The sequence below is a fragment of the Martes martes genome, assembly GCF_963455335.1.
Source record: "Martes martes genome assembly, chromosome: 4".
Lineage (NCBI taxonomy): Eukaryota > Metazoa > Chordata > Mammalia > Carnivora > Mustelidae > Martes > Martes martes.
This window is the reverse complement of record NC_137891.1, coordinates 120,384,121-120,401,500: the sequence shown is the minus strand read 5'-3', so window position 1 is coordinate 120,401,500 and position 17,380 is coordinate 120,384,121. Positions and strand designations below refer to the sequence as shown.

The 17,380-nt window shown below is 36.1% G+C and overlaps 1 protein-coding gene across 5 annotated transcripts in view; it reads right to left on the bottom strand.

The window, feature by feature from the left end:
- Nucleotides 1-233: 233 nt before the first annotated feature.
- ZNHIT6 (zinc finger HIT-type containing 6) overlaps nt 234-17,380 on the bottom strand; it is a 61,399-nt gene continuing 44,252 nt past the window's right edge. For 2 of the 5 annotated variants that reach the window (XM_080801490.1, XM_080801492.1), the window contains 3 exons: nt 5,414-5,538; nt 2,302-2,373; nt 234-1,182 (listed from right to left, as the gene is read on the bottom strand). In XM_080801490.1, the coding sequence (XP_080657616.1) occupies nt 1,142-1,182; nt 2,302-2,373; nt 5,414-5,538 (238 nt within the window). In that variant the 3' untranslated portion in view covers nt 234-1,141. Of the gene's footprint in view, nt 1,183-2,284; nt 2,374-5,413; nt 5,539-17,380 lie in introns of all 5 variants that reach the window. The other 3 variants (XM_080801493.1, XM_080801494.1, XM_080801491.1) reach the window with 2 other exon arrangements.

Below are 17,380 nucleotides of genomic sequence, written 5' to 3'. Positions count from 1 at the left end.
CCTATACTCATCCTCTCATTATTAGCTCATATTTTTATTTTTTCCCAAGCCTCTTTAATTAATGCCTCTGGCTTCCTTTTGGTCTAAAACTTATTCCAATTATAAACTAAAAATGAATTCACCAATGTCCCATTTTATCATTGTTTTCTTAACCATTAAGTACACAGATGCAACACAGATGTAATAATCTTTTACTCTTTTATAGCCATATTGCAATTTCATAACTGTATAAATTCCAATAAAACTAGGAAACTTTAATTTCAGTATGTGAGATCATAATGTATACAGAGCGCCCATAAGGTATAAATTAAGCCATGTATATATATAAATGCACACATACATTCCAGTAACACTTTGAAGAGTTCCAATTGTTTCTTTCTTTAGTTATTGCTGGATGTTTCAAAACAGCATAAAACTGCTCATCACAACACTCCTGTGTGGTAATGAGGAGAGTGAAATGGGAACGGGATGAAAGGCACAGAATTCATAATAAGACACAGCTCATTGTACAAACAAGGAAAGCCAAATTTGTGAGCACCGAGGGTTCAAACAATGAGAAGCCACTGATTTTGTGAACTGAATATAAGAAGCAGCAGTTAATAGTATTTATTTATCCTTTACATGTGACACTACACTAGATGCTACCCAAGTTAAAAAGACCCACTCAGTCTCTCAAGAGGGTGAGTTACAAGTAAATCCCAAAGACAAGAATTGGCAACAATGGGTCAGTCCTCCTGTGGTTACATGGTGGGTCACATGGCCTCTATGTTTAGTGAGGTTCTACCAATGAGACTACCAACTTTGTGGCTGACACAGGTGATCCTTGGGTTTGGTCTTGCATCAAACTAACACACAAAAGAAGTTTTCAGCCTATGGATTCAAGCGTATTAAAACCCTGGGCCAAACTAAAATAAGCACTATGCTGGTCAGGTGCTAGGAATAAGAGCCTTACAAGTCAATCCACGAGGCTAGAATATATACCTTTTTGGAAAAAATTTTTAGATTGTTTAATTACTCTCAGATAAACAAAAAATTTCAACCACCCACTGACAGTATCCCAGCCATCCGACAGCTAGTCAATGCATAGTCAGTCCTCTGCAATTGTCTGGGAATTTTCGCCTTCTTCCTCCAGAAGAAGTGCTCAATTTTCATTGCCAATGTTCTTGGTAGATTCACTTTTCACTGAAAAAAATAAGTAAACATACAGTCAAGTGTTTATACTGTTTCTGTTTAGCTTGTTCTGTTTTTCCTTCTTCTCTCCTCCCTTCCGATGCATACCAACAACACTGCTCATGGGGACAGACAAACCATGTCATGTTCCAGGCAGCCGGGATATACAGATCTGGCCACAATAAAGAAACGATGCCTGAGAGTAGCAATTATATTTTGTGAGGCAACATCCTTCCTGACTCTGTGGAAGACTTGGGAATGGTCACTTCACAGTGTGGTTATGATCCCATAATCGTACCACTGAAAAGATCACTATCATCACATAGGCTGGCCAAGTGTGCTTGGAATAAATTTTTCCATCATTTTTTTTTTAAACTTAAAATTGGGGGTCAGTGTATATTGAGTGAATGTGGGCTATTGAGAGAGGACTAGCTAATCGCCATCTCCTTCCTTTCGTAGGAAAGATAACTTAGAGCAGAAATGGAGCTCCATTAAAGGAGCTGTCCTGACTGGAGCAAGCAAGACTATGATTCACTTACTAAACTGAGAGCTCCTTAAGAAGAGAGATTAGATCTTTCCTCCTTATATCTAATTTCCCAGTGTAGCCTGCTTGCTGAATCAACATGAATGCAAGTCAACCAGAGTTACAGCTCTATCTCATTCCATAGTGAAGTTAAAAGGAAATAATATATTAAAACACTGAAAATTAAGGTTAAAATACAGATTATTTTGCTATTGGCTTATAGCCATTTATTTCCATTTTGTAGATGAGGGAAACAAAGCTCAGAGGCAGAGAAAATGTTCAAGGGGCCACAGCTTAGTAAGAGCTGATGCTAGAATCATAAATCTAGATCTTGCCTCATATTCAACTGCCAAGTTCCTTGGGGGTTGTCGATGGTACCTTGATTTAAGATCATACCAGCAACCGAAGTGTTTACTAAATCCTTTTTTTATGAGTAAACCACTGAAACAGGCTCAATCCAAGATATAATCCTGATCCTTGTGAAATTTCAAACTCTAGTACAATCCTTCAAGTATCTCCATGATAATACAAGTCAGTTGTTTCTCCTCTGGCTTTCTCTACAATTAATACACATTTTATTAGAGCACCTACTGCACTGTAAAGTTTACATGTATGTTCTTGTGCCTGAGATCCATCCTCAGGATGTGTGTTCTTGTGCCTGAGATCCATCCTCATCCACACTGAAAGAGAGGAAAAGAAAGGGGGTAAGGAAGAATGAGGGGAGGAGAGAGGGGGAGGTAGAATGGATGAAAGGATACACTGGCCCAACAAGAGACTGATGAGTAGCTCCTACATTATGTATTTTCACTAACTGAAGTCCTCAGTTTGGGGTTGGATTCTTGTCAAAAGGCAGAGACATTTTCTATTCGAGTTATTTTAGAACAAGATAGGAATACATTTTGCTGATATTTTTAAATCAGTGGAGCTTTGTACTACTGCAGTTTGGGGGAAACCCTTCTCTTTCTTTCCTTCCTGATGTGGCCTGTTTTCTTCTTTTATTGTATTCCATTCTTTGTTTCTTAAGACTGAAAAGCAGCATGCTTTTTTTTTTTTTTTTAAAGATTTTATTTATTATTTGACAGAGAGAGCACAAGTAGGCAGAGCAGCAGGCAGAGGGAGAAGAAGGCTCCCTCCTCAGGGAGCCCGATGTGGGGCTTGATCCCAGGACCCTGGGATCACGACCTACGCCGAAGGCAGCCACTTAACTGACTGAGCTACCCAGGCGCCCCCAGGATGCTCTTATTAAGTCATTTAAAGCTCCTAGCTAACTTTGGCAAATAGGGACCTGTGAAGCAGGTAACACCATTCTAAGCACTTCCCACTGGACTAACAGAGATGGGTGATCAGCACTCCACATTTCCAATCTAGTGGGCTACCTTAACTGCTCAATCTTTTACAGTCAACCTTTTACATTCCTTAAAAAGCAAAGAAACAACACCTGCCTATTGCCCATCAATACCGGCAGACTTTTGAAAAGAAATTATGGCAACCTACAACCATAGCAAACATTATAACAATGATCAAGTGTGAAAACTACTGAATGCCGGCCCAGAAACACATTTTTTCCCCAAACTAGAAGAGAGACACCTTGTGCTATGAACTCAAGATCAAAATCCAACATTTTTGCCTCCGGAGAGAGAAGGAATTTCAAGGCTTTCCAAAGAAAATGCCTGTTCTTATATAACCCTCCTCCTGCATTAAGGGACCACCCTGCAGGATATCTAAAGTTATGAAAATGTACAGAGAAACAGATAACTTGAAGTGCATTTCACACAAAGAAATGCACAGACAAAACTGTGTGCATTTCACATAAAGAAATGCACGTACAAAAGACCCGGCATTATTTTTAAAGTGCGTGTATTTATGATGTAACAACACTGGTATGGTCCTTAAGATCCTGTCAGACTCTCTAAGTTTTTGCCACAGCAGCTCTAAATGATCCTCTATCCTGAAAGCACTAGTCACTTGTCTTCCTGTAAATAAGTCAAATATCATATACCCTCCAAAAAATAGCAAATTTTACTTAATCAGGTTCCAAGTACACTACAAAAGTAGCCTTTTCATTTTGCTTCGTTACAGGAAGCCTTCCTTCAGTGCGCATTCCTAAACAAGGTGAAAGAGTTGCTGTGTGTGCTCTGTTTATTTACACAGACATGTTTGCCCTGGCTAGTAATCCACATTACTAAACAACTTTCCCTGAAACCAACATTTAGAGAGCTATTTGAATTATATTAAGGAAAAAGTAAGGTTTTACACAGCTTAAAAAAAAAGGAAAAAAAAAAGCAAAACTGGTCATTCATAACACACTTGTAATTTGAGAAAAAATCAGATATTCTCAAATTGTGAAAAATATAAAGTCAAGAATTAATCTAAGGATTAAGAGGCCCATAACCGATTATTAGAAACTTCAACATTTGCTATCTAAAATTCTAGTTTCAAATTGTGATGCTGACAAAATTTTGGCCGCTTTGAAAAAAAAATTTGTCCTATTCATTTCTGCCAAGAAAAAACCCCATTATACACATGTGTAAGAGAACACCTTAAAACAAAGGTTACTGCTTATTTCAGCCTATACTGCTGGTGTAACAATAAAACCTAAACCGTTTGTTTCAAGTAATATCATTTAAAAAATAGATTCAATCCAATCCAAGGATTCACTGGTCATCTGGAGACTGTTACAATGAAACTTGGCCTGTAAGTATTATTCTTAGCTGAATAGTGGTATCTAATGGTTTTGAGTTGAGTCATCTCTCTGCCTTTTAAAAAGTAATTTCTGAATTTTATTAATCCTCTAGATTTTGCATTTAGAAACACAAGTAGCTCACTCTAACCAGCGGTGGCAAAGATGGATAAGTCATTTTAGATACTAAGTTTTTACATATACCATTTCCAGTTTTAATACTTCCAATTCCATTACTTGCCAAAGAGGGACAAGTATCGATTTTTATTTATTTATTTATTTAATATTTTATTTATTTGAGAGAAAGTATGAGCGAGGAGAAGGTCAGAGAGAGAAGCAGACTCCCCGTGGAGCTGGGAGCCCGTTGCGGGACTCGATCCTGGGACTCCAGGATCATGACCTGAGCTGAAGGCAGTCGCTTTAACCAACTGAGCCACCCAGGCGCCCACAAGTATCTACTTTTAAAGAATCACTAAAATGACAAGAAATACAGCCAAAGAAACAAACATCAAGAAAAAGAAAACCACTGCGTTTAAAAAAAGAAGATAAAGGTCAAGTCAATGGCACTAGCTTATTCTAAACACAGTTCAAACTTTAAACCTGATGTTCTTTCAAACATTATCTCTTTCTATAAGGTAAGATACTAAAAATGTTTTATAATCCCTCATTTTAGGAATCTCTAAAGAAAGAGTTTTAACTAGAGAGTAAATTTATCTGATATTGGACAGACTGTTACTTAAAGGCTATTAGCTTTAAAAAAAGACAAAAACCTATAGTACTCCAATAAGGCAAAGAATGTCATTTCAGAGACAAACTTACTCATTCATTTTAAACTGATATTATAAGCTATGTGCTCCCATCATGACTCAGCAGCTCATTCATTTGGTTCTTTACATTAACTATAGCTAGCTATAGAGCAAATTCAGCTAAGTGTGTAAATACAGTGGGAAAACAAATATATAAAGAAATAAAGACAGTCATGTAAGTGCTCAGGTTCACTAGAATTACTCTAAGCATTACAGGAACAAATTTACATTTACCTTGGTGAAGAACTTCCATGTCATGACTGGATTCTTTTAATACCACATGTAATGTTGGATATTCAATAATCACTTTGTTCCTCAAATTGTCACAGAGACTTTTGTAAGGATCCAGTTCATAATACCTTACAATAAAAAAAGCAAAACAAAAATAAAAAACATCCTTAATATTCAAAATTACTAATAAAGAAGATATATCAGAGTCCCTACATTAAAAATTTTTTAAATGTCGGGGTGCCTGGGTGGCTCAGTGGGTTAAAGCCTCTGCCTTCGGCTCAGGTCATGATCCCAGAGTCCTGGGATCGAGCCCAGCATTGGGCTCTCTGCTCAGCAGGGAGCCTGCTTCCTCCTCTCTCTCTCTCTGCCTGTCTGTCTACTTGTGATCTCTGTCTGTCAAATAATAAATAAAATCTTAAAAAAATTTTTTTAAATGTTAATAACATTAATTCAATTGTTATTTCCTTATAATATAGTAAGTTTAATACCTCTAAAAAAATCAGATGCTATTACTATACAGGTTCTAAAGCTAAATCAAGAGCACATCAAATAATTTGATATTAGAAAAGCTTGAGAACAAGTCATTTTCAGATCAAGGAATAAAGGCTAACTTTTATACAATATCTATGGTTTAATGTATCATGAATTCTTCTTGGATCAGGCAATGACTAGTTCAAAATTCAAATTCCTCAAATATATTTAGTTTGAGCCTTTAAAGAAAAACAAAAAACTATCTCATGATAATTTCCAGGAACATACGGTGTTAAAATAACTGGCTAGGAATACTTTTGTAAAAAGTTCATTCTAATTATAAATAAAAAATTTACATTGCCATACAATTAAATTAGGCCTTCCTTTATTTTGAAATTAAAAAAAAATAATAAAACAGGTTTGAGTTTCTAGTTGAGGCTAAAGCACAAAATTTAAGGAATATGGAGTTTGCCACTCAAGGTATCATGACATAGCTGTCAAATGTGTCACAGGTAATTAGATGCTAATGTTCCTTAAGGTATAAAACTCTTAAGTCACACCTTAAAAAAAAAAAAAGAACTTTTTTTGAGTTGATTAAAAATGCATTCCTCTAACATTCTCCTCCTTGCTTGCTTTTCTGGGGCAGCAGAGAAAGGGGTAGAATTTCATCTAGCTCACTAGGAGTTGCACATAGGAATATGTTGGCATATGAATATCATGTCACGTTAAAGAGGAAAAAGTTGAGAACATGTCACCAATGTAGTCATAATTCTCCAACTTTTTTCTTCCATCTCCACCAATGACAGATGATATTCACATGCAGAACACAGATCCTAAGGGATACCCACCCTGACAGCTGTAATTCCACCCTTTTCCCTCCTGCTCAAGAAAGCATACTGGATACAAGTGATCAAGAATGAAGTTATCACTGGAAGACATTTGAATCTGCTGTTAAGAGTAAATCATTTTGTTAAGAGTAAATTTTGTTTTGAGTAAATCATTTACAAACTTTGGTACTTCCTAATGAGTTAAGAGTAAATTTTGTTAAGAGTAAATCATTTACAAACTTTGGTACTTCCTAATGAGTAATAGATTATTTGCACCGTAACTTGCAGCTGACTAAGACATGCAGTGCACTTATGAAGAACTCCTGGTGTAGATGTACAGAGATGTAAGTTTGTTCCATGAAATACTTTTCAAATAAGGGCGGGGGTGGGGGGTTGGGAAGTGCTTAACAAAATGCAAAGACAAACCCCGCTATGGAAACTGATTTTTTTTCAGAAGTAGAAGTAGGTGAAAAGAGAAGGAACTGTACTTGACTTATGTTTGCCTGACTAAATTCCCTACCCCTGGAATTCAATTCTTCATTTTAGAATCACAGAAAAATTTTTATGTTGAAAAAAATATGAAATGCAAAATACTCAGTTTTCCTAAACCAGCCACCCTAGTGCCCATAGGCCATGGAATGCATACATTTTTTTCTCTGTGTAATGTAACACAGATGTGCTTACAATACTTTAAAAGTGGTTCCAGCATTCAAGGATTAAATGCTTCACATCTTTTAAACATTATTTTCCTTTGAAATAAGCAGGGTCTTTTTTTTAAAGTTAGCAGTAATTATACATAAGAGAAAAATGAGACTGAATTAGATATCAAAGTGTAAGATTAACTTTTAAAGTAGAATATAAAATGGATATAACCAAATTTTTCTTTTTTTACTTTTTTTTATTTTTTTAAAGATTTTATTTATTTATTTGACAGACAGAGACCACAAGTAGGCAGAGAGGCAGGCAGAGAGAGAGGGGGAAACAGGCTCCCCGCTGAGCGGAGAGCCTGATGCGGGGCTCAATCCTAGGACCCTGGGATCATGACCTGAGCTGAAGGCAGAGGCTTTAACCCACTGAGCCATCCAGGCGCCTCTAACCAAATTTTTCTTAAGAGAAAATAAGACTTGAATTCTCAGATAGGAAATTTTTAAGTAGTATATCTTATAAACACTTGCAGCAACTTAATTTCTGTGAATTTAAACTGAATCACAAGACTTCTATTAAGAAACATTTCACAAATAAGAGGATGTTTTCCAGTTATTTCAGTTTTTGGTAATTTTCAGTGTAGACTTAACATTTTAGGTATTTCTTTTCATAATATTCAATCTTCATTAGGTTTCTCTGTATTTCCAAAGCTGAATTAAAAAAAAAAATTCTTCAAATGCCACATAACTGGAAGCCTAATATTTTTGCTGATACAGTATACAATATGTTCCCAGCAGAGAAACATCTAGAGATACTTAAAAAGTAACATGTAGTAAGTTATACATTACTTCAACCTCAAAACTACAATGATTACTTATTTAGTTACAAAAAATTTTGGTCCCTGTTTTATGTGTGTAGCAGGTCCTTTTACTTTTCTTTCTAATTTAACAAAGCACTTAGGATGCAAACATTTATAAGAACTTACAATGAATTATTTTTAAAATACTTTATTCAAATACAATGAAAATCTGGTATGTTGTATGGTTTTCATTAGAACTGCTGAATTTTATTTAGTGTTTCCCCTAAAACGTTGCAAACTTCTAATCACAGTAATACTGGTATTGAGTGTCAGTAAGCTTCAGACTTCGGCTTTCAAGTCTGTTCACTAGATAATCTTTTAGTCGAAATCCTGAATTTCTTCACTTTTCTACTACTAGTGGTACTCTCAGTCTACCATTAAAATTTGCCCAAAAATTTAAAAAGAAAATTATGTAAACTGTTTATAAAGAAAAGTTACCAAACACATATGGGTAACATTTTGTGACCTGTAGTTAAATAAAGTAGCAACTTTTAGTGGCTGCTTAGGTTTGGGGCCTAATACCATGAGTAAAAGTCCTGGTGCCATCACTCATTGGTCTGTGATTCTGGACAAGTTACTTTACTTCTTTGATCCCCAGTTTCCACACATGAAACTGGAGAGAATGACAGTATCACTTCAGAGTTATTGTGGGAGTTAAATGATAAAACAGAGAAACTGTTAGCTCATTTACTCAAGCCATGAACAAAGTTTTACATTTGTATTTACCTAAAACAAAACACATTCGGATAGAAACTTTAGTTCAGGTCATTGGACTTCTTCAGAGTAAAAGAATGACACTTACTATATAAGCACGGAAACACACATTAGTTTTATGCATTTTACATTTTAAATATAGAATTACAACTTTCAAACTATTGTTTTAGATCACACTTACTTCCAGGAAGCTAAAAGAACTTTCAATGTTTCTATTTCTACTATCTTTAGGCAAGTTGTAGAGTCCAGCTTGGCACTGCCTAAAACATTTTTAGGCCTTAGCTCTTTTTCAAGCCATTAAGTTACTGAATCCTAAGGGACAGCTTTATCTGTTTGAAATTTTCTCAACTCTGGAGTTTCCATTAGTAGAATGGCTCTGCTACCATAAGACAAACTACTTAGGTTTGGAAGAATTAAGACACCAACATTTGTCTTTTTTTTTTTACCCTAGGGATCCTCTCAGACATTTCCTCTTGTTATTTCACTTGTTCACCCTCACAGGCTGACTAGCTGACCTACTCTAGGCAGCTTCACAGGGGCATTAGAAGGGCAACATGGCTCAGTAAGCTAAACAGGTGTTACAGTGATTGACATTACATAAATAAAAGTTGTCTTGATAGTCAAGGGTATGTTTTTAATCTTGGCTCTGTTACTAACTTTCAAAGAAACTGCCCAAGTTCTCAACTTCTTCCTCTATTTTATTTGCAAATTAGGATTTTAAAAAAATTTCTCCTAACTCAAATGAGGACTGAATTTTAAAAAGTCACAAACTACTTTATTTCCCATTACTGACACACCTTAGATGATCTCTCTTTCCCCTCCTATAAAATACTGAAACTAAATATAAATATTCTCCAAATTTAATAATCTAATGGTAGTCCCTAGGCCACAGAACACTTTTTCCACTAAAAAATAAAGTCACTGGATGAGGTGGTCACCAAATTGACTCCAGGTTTAAAATTCTACAAGTTTTGATATATTTTTTAAGATTTTATTTATTTGACTGAGAAAGAGAGAGGGAGAGAGCACGCATGTGCACAAGCAGGGAGAATGGCAGGCAGAGGGAGAGGGAGAAACAGGCTCCCCGCTGAGCAGTGGGGGTTGATCCGGGGACTCCAGGATCATGACCTGAGCCGAAGGCACACGATTAACTGACTGAGCCACCCAGGCACCCACCCGTGTAAGTTTTGATATTTATGTGATGTTTATAGCACTCAACTTACATCCTTAATCACTGCATTTATTTCTCAATCTAGATTTCTGAGTTAGAAGTGTAACTAACAGATTCCAAATGTACAAGGTTTAATCTCTGGCTATTAAAAAAATTAAAATCTATCTATCTATCCATATGTATATGTATATATATAAGCAAGCTCTATGCCCAGCACAGGGCTTGAACTCACGAACCCAAGATCAAGAGTCACATGCTCTACTGACTGAGCCAGCCAGAAGCCCCAAATTAACCTTAATATAAATCAGTTATTTGATAGTTAACTGTTTTTAAGATATGGCTCCTCCAGGCCATACCAGTGAATTATGGTTTTTGAATCAACTGCAAACTCTTTTAGATCCACATTTATCAAATTCCTTGAAAATAATACAAACTTTAAAGTACTAAACTTATTTTAATAGAGCAGAAAGTGTACGGATTAAGGAAACAAACTGGTTTTCAAAATCCAAATGAAAAGGAAGAAAGAAACCAGATTGTTACAAAGACCCAGAATAGGAGAAGATACATAAATTAAAACTAAGTACAGGGGTCAGAGAGTTTGAATTCTTCTGTTTAAAAGAAAAAGGTATTATTTAAAATTTCTCCAAATAATAATCCTATGTCACAACTTTTGCAATTCACACAGTCTAAGTCATATTAGAAATGGATCTTGCCAAAGTTGAATTTTTTTCTTACCTAATTTCTCTCAGTTTTCATATAAAAAAAAAAAAGCCGACAGTGGTTGAATTAGTAATTTGCTGCACTTTGTTTTGGGACTTCAATATATCTATGTAAATGAGGACTACAAGTGTTTGATATGGGGCACCAGTCACGAGCTGGGTAGTGCAGACACATGCCTCCTCTTTCAGAAGGCTCAACAGTTCATAACTGCAGCAACAAATGATTCTAGTCTATTCATGGTATGAAAGCTATGGAATGGGGTAAAATAGTGGCCAATTACTTATTTTAAAACTTTAAAGAGGGCTTTACAAGGCTCTTACTTGTTCTAGATGCCATTTGTTCAGTCTTTCCTGATCCTTACTTGAAGCTTAATTACTTTTAAATCCAGAGACCTGGGCTCCAATCTTAAGACCTCAAGTACCTTAAGGTCCTCTGTGACTCCTCAACGTTCGTTACTCCACTTTCTTCATTGGTATAATGATGGAAAAGTTATCTATTCAACAGCTAGCTTATAAAGATTACATAAGAGAATTTAACAGATGAAATGTTTCTAAAGCAGAAGTTGTCCAACTAGTATCAGTAATAAGGTTTTATACTCCGAAGATTTTTTTTTATAATAAAGCACCTCTAGCAGGGAAATGACATACTAGAAAGGAATTATGTTCATGATCTATGACAAGATTAGTTAGTAGAAAAAGCATGATCTTATAGACAGACCTAAGTCCAAAACCTGACTTTGTAACTATAAATTGGTTTCTTCTGGGTAGGTCAATTTCTCAGATCTTAACCTTCCTATCTTGTGGAGATATAGTACATACTTCATTACACTTAATGCACGTGGAAATGTAAACACTTATTCATTGATTAATTCCTCAAATATTTATTTAGTATCTACCACAAAGAGGTGGTCTACTAGGTAACAAGTTTAGAGAAATAAATCCCACAGTTTACTGATGGTACTAGTCAAAGAAATAATTAACAAATTTCATTGGGACAAATGTCATGATAGAAATTCTAAAGCTAAGCAGACATTCAAAAAATATTCTCTTGTTCCTTACCCACCTGCACATATTCTTTCAGGCTGCACAGTACCTTCTATATCTAGGTACTTCATTTGCTAGCCCTACCTACCTCCCCTTCTTAACTGATTCTTAAAATCCCTCCTCCTTCAAAGATTTTCTAATTAACATAGGGTAAAATTCCCTTAATTAGCCTTACTCTTGATAACAAAATGTATTTTTGGGGGGACTAAATGGAATGTAAAAATATGATTAGTACAGACTCAATCTTCAATTTTTTTTTTTTTAAAGATTTACTTATTTGACACACAGAGCGCGAGCATAAGCCAGGGAAGCAGCAGGTAGAGGGAGCAGCAGACTCCCCTTGGAGCAGGGACCCCGGGATCACGACCTGAGCCAAAGGCAGACATTTAACCAACTGAGCCATCCAGGTGCCCCCTAATCTTCAATCTTTATTAGAAGTATCACTTGGCAAAATATGATCAGCTTCCTCAGAGAAATTTCTGCTTAAAGGTTAAATAGTTCATGAATTAACTACATCACAGAATTGTATCACTTTAGAATTGGCAAGAACTTACTTTAGTCTTTCGTGTGTGTGTGTGTGTGTGTGTGTGTGTGTGTGTGTGTGTTCCAGCTGAGGGCAATGAAGCTCTGAGAAATGAAGTATCTTACTCAGGGTCACTCAAGGAGGTGCAGGATTGGGGCTATAAAGCAGATCTTGAATTCCTTCACTCTACGGTTTGCTTGTTCACTTATTCCTCCTCACTCAACACATATTTACTGAGGGTCTACCTTGTACCAGACACTGTTCAAAGGGTCTGGGAAAATAGTGGTAAACTATTACGTATTCACTAGAGGTCAAGGATGAAGGCTTTTCAGGAAAAAGGATATGTACAAGGTAGATAGAGTCAGGAGTAAGCTAGGTGTCCACAGAACTAAGTAGAAAGTAGATATGGGAATACACACAGAATTCCTGGTTTGGGTATTGTAAAAAAAAATTAAAGAGAAAAGTATGGTTGGAGGAGATTGAAGCTCTTTGGCTAAAAGGAAATATCTGAAATCACTTAGAAATGTCAACTAATCATGTCATTATTGCCACTGTAGAGTATATAAAATTGGTTACGTTACCATATAACTAGAATGTATAAATTTAGTACATCAACATTGAGAATTAAAATAGATTTTTCAAGTTTTCAGAGAAAACTCTCCCTTTATATTTCACATAACTCCTATAACTAGTAATCAATATAATATATATTTGAAATGAGATTATCACTATAGGAGTTACAGACTTACAACCTAGTAAGAATCTGACCATCATATCATTTTGGATCTACTCTTCAGTACAGCCTCTCAAATTAAAATTCTCAAGTTCACAGCTTCTGAAACTTTAATAGTTGTGCTTGCATGTGTCCTGTAAATACTAACCCAGCTGTGCCAACTGGCTGAGCTTCAGCTTCTCTGCAGCTAAATTTATAGTTCTTATCATAAAACTGCTGTAAGCAGAATGCCACGCATAAAACCCACTGGATATGTCCCTCTCTGATAAAAATATTTAGTACCTCACTACATATTTCCTTTATATGTATGGACACTCTTCAGATTGATTCTACATTTTCTAGTCTTCAAATGATCTCTTGCTTCCTTTGTTCTAAGGTCTAGATCCAAAATATGGCCATAGTTTAACAGCATTTTGAGCACGTACTCATCTTGACCATGGCTCTCACTCTGAAAAATAATCAACAATCCCAAAAAGATATAACAAAGAACTGGGGTTGGGTTTCACATAATCTAAGAACATGCATTATGTCCATTTGAGAACACATACCAGTGTACTGGGAGACAGGCAGGCCTAGGTTTGGATCTAGGTACCACTGTGTGGTGGTTATGAACCTGCAGGTAGGGCTCTCTATCACTTACAATGTGTAAAACTTATAATGCCTGTATAATGTAACATAATCATGTATCCAAATGCATACAGAATCATTGTATCCAAAATGCATACTGAAGCACCTGAAAAACAGTGGAGGCACTCAATATGAGGTTGTTATTAATATTTATTATGTTGCATAAAGATACCCATTTGCCTCTAGATTTAACCTTGATCTTAATTCACCCTTGCAGCAAACATTTTTTGGTGTGTTTGCGAAAATTATTCAGGATCTTCACACTTTTTTGGTCATATATAACTTAAAATAGTTTTGGAAAACGATGATACTTTTGCATATATATATATTGTAAAGATTTTATTTATTTATTTGAGAGAGAGAGAGAGTGCACATGCCAGTGAGGGGAGGAGTAGAGGAGGAGGGGGAGGGAGAGGGAGAGGAAAAGAATCTCAAGCAGACACTGCACTGAGCATGGAGCCCATCATGGGCCTTGATCTCACAACCCTGAGATCATGACCTGAGATAAAACCAAAGTCAGATGCTTAATAGACTGGGCCACCCAGGTGCCCCACTTTTGTATATTTTTAAATAGGTTATATAAAATTTCATTTAAAATCTTTTCTCACAAATTTAAATAGATGAAAAGAACACAATTTATTGTGGACTGTAAATACTAATGATTTAAAATGAAAATGTTAACTCACTCTTAAATAAATTTACTCAAGGGGCGCCTGGGTGGCTCAGTGGGTTAAAGCCTCTGCCTTCGGCTCAGGTCATGATCCCAGGGTCCTGGGATCGAGCCCCGCATCTGGCTCTCTGCTCCGTGGAGAGCCTGCTTCCTCCTCTCTCTCTGCCTGCCTCTCTGCCTACTTGTGATCTCTGTCTGTCAAGTAAATAAATAAAATCTTTAAAAAAAAAAAAAAAAATAAATAAATAAATAAATTTACTCAAATCTAAATACCATAGCAATTCGATACTGTATCAACCATTTAAAAGACAGATGGGAAAATTGGACAGCTATATATAGAAGAATGAAACTCGACCATTCTCTTACACCATATACAAAGAGAAACCCCAAATGGATAAAAGACCTCAACGTGAGACAGGAATCTATCAGAATCATAGAGGAGAACATAGGCAGTAACCTCCTTGACATCGGCTACAGCAACTTCAAGACATGTCTCCAAAGGCAAAGGAAACAAAAACAAAAATGAACTTTGGGGGCTTCATCAAGATCAAAAGCTTCTGCAGAGCAAAGGAAACAGTCAAAAAAACAAAGAGGCAACCCATGGAATGGGAGAAGATATTTGCAAATGGCTGACAAAGGGCTGATATCCAAGATCTATAAAGAACTCCTCAAACTCAACACACACAAAACAGATAATCACGTCAAAAAAAGGACAGAAGACATGAACAGACACTTCTCCAAAGAAGACATACAAATGGCTAACAGACACATGAAAAAATGTTCATCATCATAAGCCATCAGGAGATTAAAATCAAAACCACATTGAGATACCACCTTTTACCAGTTAGAATGGCCAAAATCAACAAATGTTGGAGAGGATGTGGAGAAAGGGGAACCCTCTTACACTGGTGGTGGAAATCCAAGTTGGTGCAGCCACTTTGGAGAACAGTGTGGAGATTCCTCAAAAAATTAAAAATAGAGCTACTCTATGACCCTGCAATGGCACTACTGGGTATTTACCCCAAAGATACATATGTAGTGAAAAGAAGGTCCATCTGTTCCTGTGTTCATAGCAGCAATGGCCACAGTCACCAAACTGTGGAAAGAACCAAGATGCCCTTCAACGGATGAATGGATAAAGAAGATATGGTCCATATATACAATGGAGTATTATGTCTCCATCAGAAAGGATGAATACCCAACTTTTGTATCAACATGGGTGGGACTGGGAGAGATTATGCTGAGTAAAATAAGTCAAGCAGAGAGAGTCAATTATCATATGGTTTCACTTACTTGTGGCATAAGGAATAACACGGAGGATATGGGGAGATGCAGAGAAGAAGTGAGTCGGGGGAAATCGGAGGGGGAGACAAACCATGAGAGACTGTGGACTCTGAGAAACAAACTGAGGGTTTTGGAGGGGAGGGGGGTGGGAGGTTGGGTGAGCCTGGTGGTGGGTATTATGGAGGGCCCATATTGTATAGAGCACTGCGTGTGTTGCATAAACAATGAATTTTGGAACACTGGAAAAAAATAAAATTTAAAAAATTAAAAAAAAAAAAGATGAACATGCTCTTCTCTTTTTCTACCCCCCCAACCTCTTCCTTAATAGTTAGAAAGCTTATATGGTTCCCTCTTCTCCTTGCACTTGTACTTCCACTCTAATTCTCCACAAAGAAATTTTACCTGAATAATGTATTTATGTTTGAAAATCTTTTACTGATTACCCATTTATACTTTTCTGTAACAAAAATGCGTATGTAAACTAAAAATTTAATTTTATTACCTATGACCTTAATACTTCAAATGTTAAAAATACTTCTGAATTGAGTAATTTTAATAACTATTAGTATAAGATTGATTAAAACACAAACACACTACATTTTAAGTGATATTTTTACCGGAAATTATCTTGTAGATGGGCAATTTTGGATAATGGCATCTTTTATTACTTGCAAGTTTGCTTACTATTGTAAGTACTCATTTATAGAATCAAATTCCAAAAAGAAAATGAGGAGATTAAGTAATCCCACCTAGAGAGCATACTGCTGTCTTTACTAACCCTTCCTTTAGCACATTTACTTTCAAGGGATCGAACTAAAAGGCAACAACAGAGTCTGCAATTTTGCTAAGACAAGACATCTGAAAGTAATTAACGCTGGACATTCTGGAATCCCCTTAATGTTCTCTGATAATATATTTTATTCTGTACCAATATTCTCAAAATAATGTTAACTTCCAACACCTTGTTTTCTAATGGCAGGACGTTTTTAAAAATCCTAACTTTTAACTGCATACTATAAATTTCTTCTTTTTTTTAATGCATTGGGGCAATTTGATTTTTTAATAAAAATGTAATGTATTTTTAGCCCCAGGGGTACAGGTCTGTGAATCGCCAGGTTTACACACTTCACAGCACTCACCACAGCACCCCCCCAATGTCCATAACCCCACCACCCTCTCCCGACCCCCCTCCCCGCAGCAATCCTCAGTTTGTTCTGTGATATTAAGAGTCTCTTATGGTTTGTCTCCCTCCCGATCCCATCTTGTTTGATTTATTCTTTTCCTGCTCCCCAAATCCCCCACCCACGTTGCATCTCCACTTTCTCATATCAGGAAGATCATATGATAGTTGTCTTTCTCTGAATGACTTATTTCGCTCAGCATAATACCCTCTAGTTCCATCCACGGCGTCGCAAATGGCAAGATTTCATTTCTTTTAATGGCTGCATAGAATATCTTCAAAGTATATTTTTCAATTATTTTCTGTAAGCCTGAAATAAGATTAATTTAATTTTCCAGTTCCAATTCAATTAGGCAAAGTGTACAGATTAATATCTTTAGAGATGTAAAAATCTGATTTCAAAAAATCCACCTTAATATCAAACTACATATTTCTTTTCACATCTTCAACAATTCAACTGAATAAACATCTGCCAAATACTTATACAGAAAACATGTCAGACA